The 4537-nt window shown below is 70.5% G+C and overlaps 1 protein-coding gene across 1 annotated transcript in view; it reads right to left on the bottom strand.

Annotated features, from left to right (window-relative positions):
• Window positions 1-4537, bottom strand: part of KDM2B (lysine (K)-specific demethylase 2B) — a 36955-nt gene that overhangs the window by 8742 nt on the left and 23676 nt on the right. The window contains exons 10-12 of the mRNA XM_012731002.1: window positions 2870-3094; window positions 611-754; window positions 1-84 (exon numbers count right to left, since the gene is read on the bottom strand). Of these exons, the coding sequence (XP_012586456.1) occupies window positions 1-84; window positions 611-754; window positions 2870-3094 (453 nt within the window). The remainder of the gene's footprint in view (window positions 85-610; window positions 755-2869; window positions 3095-4537) is intronic.

Below are 4537 nucleotides of genomic sequence, written 5' to 3'. Positions count from 1 at the left end.
CCCGGTCTTGCCGGCGTGGTTGCACTTGGGGCACTCCCAACAGTTGGGCAGCTCGTCGTTGACCACGCCCTCCGACTCCTTAATCTGCGGGGGCACGGCCGCAGCGGTTGGTGGGCTCGGCCTTGACGCCGCAGGGGCCAGGGCCGCGCAAGCTCCCAACAAACTGCTGAACGCCTGTCCCGGCCGGGTATGGGGTGCGAGGTGTGGGCCGACCCCGCCCGGGAAGGAGGCAGCCTGCGGGGGCCGGTGTGGCCAGCGACAGGGCGAGAACGGCCACCGGGAGGGAGCCCCGCCCTGGCCCTATCTGCCCGGCCCTGTCCGTAGGGGCCAGCGGCACGGGCGGCCGAGGGCGGGGCCTCCGTGGCCCTGTGGCGTCCGGGGCGGTGCTCACCCTCGGAGCCCGAGGAAGGCCGAGCTCGCTCGCCCGGGCTCGACCAGCCCGGCCTGGGCCCCCGGAAAAGGAAGCTAACACCCCCACGCAGGACCCCCCACCCTGCGCCGGTCTCTGAACTGGGGGTGGGGCCGGATGGAAGAGGGCGGGGCCGAATGGAGAGGGGCGGGGCTGGCGGAAGGAGGCGGGGCCGGGGGCAGGGCCGGGCAAGGCGCTCACCTTGAGGCACCCCGGGTGGATGATCTCGTTGCAGATGGAGCACTCCATGAGCATGAGGCTGAACCTGCCCTCCTCCTCCTCCGCGGTGTCCTCCTTCCCCGCCTCGCCGCACACGAGGCACACGGCCGTGTGGGGCAGCACTGGCTGCAGGAGGGCAGCGGTGTGAGCAGCCCGGGTGGAGGTCACACGAGGCAGGGCGGGGAGGCCCGGGCTGAGGGGCGGGTCTGCGCCCAGTGTGGTGCCCCAGGCCGGCAAGCAGGCGGCTGGCCAGGGACCAACGTGCACCCCCACCCCCTCCCCCTCCCTGCTCCGGCCACGCCCCTGACCGTGGCCACCACGCAGGGCAGGGCCAGCCGGTGCCACCTGTGCTTGAAGGGGCGACACCAGCCCACCACCGGCAGGTCTCCTGGGCGGGAAGTGCGCAGACCACCTCCAGCACAGAAACTGGCAGTCTGTTTCAAAGGTTAAAACTTAAGTTGTTTTCTTTGGGGGGTGGGGGTCGTGCTGCCGGCTGATGTGATCCACCTGCCAGTGTCTTAAGAACCCCTGTATCTCGCCACCAGTGTTTTGCAGACGGCCAGCGCTGGGCGCTAGGGCTGGGCAGGGGCAGCGCAGCCACTCAAAGGCAGAAACTGCCCGTGAGCTGCAGTGTAATGACTTGAAAAATGCTCAGACAGTTTCCAATCCATACTGCAACTAAGCTAAGAAAGGGGAGCCCGAGCTCTGGGGATATCAGGCCAGCCCAAGGCCGTGAAAAACTCCCCTTTCCAAGCTCACCCTCCGCAGAGGGCCCCTCCAGTCAGGAATCCCGGCAGACTGCCCAGCACAGGTGAACCAGTGCCTCTGAGGACCCGACAGGTTTGCAGCACCAAAGCCCAGTCGGCCTCTCACCAGTTTTTCATTCTGTTAACACGCCGTGGGCTTCGCGCTATTTTCCAATGAAGAGTTACTGCAGCAATATTAATAAACAGCACACAGAAAAAGAGCTCTCTGGGGTCCTTCTGCGGTTCACGAGTGAAGACCGAGACCCCGAGAGTGAGGCGAGGCCCCAGCTGCGGCGAGTTGGGCCAGGCAGACTGCAGGAGTAGAGAGCGCAGGTCGTGCGGAGGACGGGGAGGGACATGCCCTCGGGCCTGCAACAGGCCATGGGCCCTGGCACTGGGCGCCTCGGGGAGCAGCTGCCGAGGGGACGGGGCGCCGAAGTCACGGGGCCCAGAGAAGCCCGGGCAGGTGCCATCGGAGGCGGCGGGCTGGCGCATGGCAGGTCCACAGGAGGGAGTTGGGGCTCCAAGGGGCCCTCCGTGAGGAGAGCAGCAGGGTTCACGGGCTGCGTGGGGAGCCCTGGGGGTGGGGCGGCTGTGAGGGCCCCAAGGGGGCAGGCGCCAGGGGAGGCCGGGGCCAGAGAAGCCAGGAGGCTGCGAGTCGGCAGCCGGAGGGCGCAAGGCCACGGCCCGGCCACGGCCACCTGCCGTCAGTCCCAGAAAAGGCAGCAGCCAGCCAGGGGACACAGTCGCTGCCTCAGCCGCCGCTGCCCGTACGGGCGCCCGCCAGGAGCGGGGCCGGGCCGGGACCACACTCGGCCCCACAGACCCCGCGCCAGAAATAGTCCCCATGCGGACAGACGGTCTGTTGGGGCTACGAGTCCCCGGAATCCTCAGCCACTCAGGACCGGTGACCTCTGACACCCGGCGACGAGGGCGGAGGCTCAGGCCCCCCAGACCCACAGACCCAAAGGCCGCACACCCAGGAGAGTGCAGACGGGACTTGGGAGCTCTCAGCCAGCTGTGGCCCCCAAACCCAAACAACAGAAGTGGCCAGTGTTGGGGGGCTGGGATGCAGACGGAGCAGCCCCCCCGCCGGGCGCTTGACCCAAAACACCCAGCGGGCCCCGGGATGCCACGGCTCCCCGACCACCGGCTCGGGCCGGCTGCGCGGCCTCCGAATGCAAGCGCCCGCCCAGAGCCCCCGCAGCGTCGCCGGCCTGACGAACCCGGGCGCAGAGTACACGTGAACAGTCCCCCCTGCAGCTACACTGGCGGCCCCCAGAGCAGAGGGGTGGGAACGGGGCGCTGCGGGTGGGTTTGGTTTCAGCCGGCAGGTGAGAAGTTCCGGGATCGGCTTGCACCCCACTCCATGCTCGCAGGCGGCCAGGCCAGAAGCAGGCGGGGGTGGACAGCAGGGTGAAGCCCCACCCTACCCTCTCCCGGGCCCCTCCCCCTCGCTGGGGCTCCGGTACCGGGGCGCCGCCCCCGCACTCACCGCGATGCACTGCCTCATGATGCAGCTCTGCTTCATGCGCCCGGGGCCCCCGAACTTCTTCATGTCCTTGCAGAAGTGGCACTCGCCGCACTCCGTCCGCAGGCAGGCCTCGCACTTGCGGCATCGCGTCCGGCGCCGGCGCGCGCCTGCCGCCGCCCGGCTGCCAGCTAACTTCACCGCAGAGGATGGGCCCAGCTTGCCCTTGGGCCGGCCGACTGCCCGGTTCTGTGGGGGACACAGGCTGGTGAGGGCGGGGCCGGCCCCGGCGCCGGGCCGGTCCCTCCGGGCGCAGCAGCGGGCCCCAGTGCTGTGGCAGCCCGGCAGCGGCGTCCCCGGGGAGGGCGCACGGCCTCCGCAGGGGGAGATTCCACGGTGCCCGCCAGATGCCCGGGGAGCGAGAGCCGCCGAGGAGGGCGGCGGGGTCCAGCCGGGTCGCCAGCGTCAGCTGTCCAGGGAGACCAGTGGGGCCAGGAAGGCCACAAACCCCAAAGGCCTGCCCCGGCGGAGTAAGACAGCTCTCAGTGCCCCCAGGACCCCAGCAGGGCAGCCTGGGTTTCCCTTTTGTCATGCTAACGCTGCCGGCAGGGACGAACAGGTCACTTCAACACGTGTCCCCAAAGCCACAGTGACGGCCCCCGGGGGCGCTGGGCTTCGAGGCGCAGGTCGCAGGCTGTCGCCCTGGGGAGCCCTGCTTACGTGCGCAGGGCGGAGCCGGGACCAACCCGCGAGCCCCAGGCAGGCACCTCGCTCCAAGCACGCCCCTTTTGGAGGGTTCGAGGGTTCATCCCGTCTCAGCACCCCCATCTACCTCCGGTGCAGACACACCGGGTCACGTGCGCCAGCTGTCGGCCAGAAGCGGCAGCTTCAGAGTCGGAGGCTGCTACTCTGGGCGAGCCCTCAGCTGGCGGCCAGCGGAGCCCTGGGCCCCGGACATGGGGACCCTGGCCCCAGGGGTGCAGGCAGCCACAGGCCGCAGGGCTGGGCACAGCTGGGGCAGGGCGGGCGGCGGGCTGAAGGCCGCAGGGCTGTGAGCCGCCGGCCAGGAAAGGACTAGGAGGCGGGAAGGGCCTGTCGGACGCTGCTGGGGGAGCCCTTCTCAGGCGGGTGCAGGAGGCCTGGTGAGGATGGCGCCGGTGCGCGGAGTGGGGGCCCAACAACTGCCACCTCTGCCGGGGCTGAGTGGAAAAGTGCTGCCCACTGGCGGTGCCCAGGACCTGAGCGGGAGAGTCCAGCTGGCCGTGCACAGGGCAGCTTTGGTGGGAGCCCACATCCGGATGGAAGGGGGGCGGGGTGGGGGGGGGCAAGCTCCCCCCCCCCTCCCCAGGCCAAGGGGCCTGGCCCAGAGGCCGGAAAGGGGGTCTCGACAAGCCGCAGCCAATAAAACAGCGGGACACCGGGCGCCTCAGCGGTGACACCGGCACCCGCGATGGACACCGGCCCTGGGCCCAGCGCCAGGGCCTCAGGCGGGGACAGAAGGCGGGGACAGCAGCCTCGGCCAGGTCGGGCTCGGGCTGGGAGCAGGGAGTGGGTTGCCTGGAGCCGGGAGCGGGGGGCACCACCGGGCTGGAGGGCTCGGGAGTCCAAACACCTGCGCCCGTGCAGCGCAGGGATCAGTTGGTCGCCACGGGCACCCCGGCAGGGGCGGGGCGGGGCTGCCGGGGCGGGGGC

This window comes from Condylura cristata, unplaced genomic scaffold, assembly GCF_000260355.1.
Source record: "Condylura cristata isolate star-nosed mole 26May11 unplaced genomic scaffold, ConCri1.0 scaffold00029, whole genome shotgun sequence".
NCBI lineage: Eukaryota > Metazoa > Chordata > Mammalia > Eulipotyphla > Talpidae > Condylura > Condylura cristata.
Note: the sequence above shows the minus strand (reverse complement) of the source record. Positions and strands in the feature narration are given on the sequence as shown.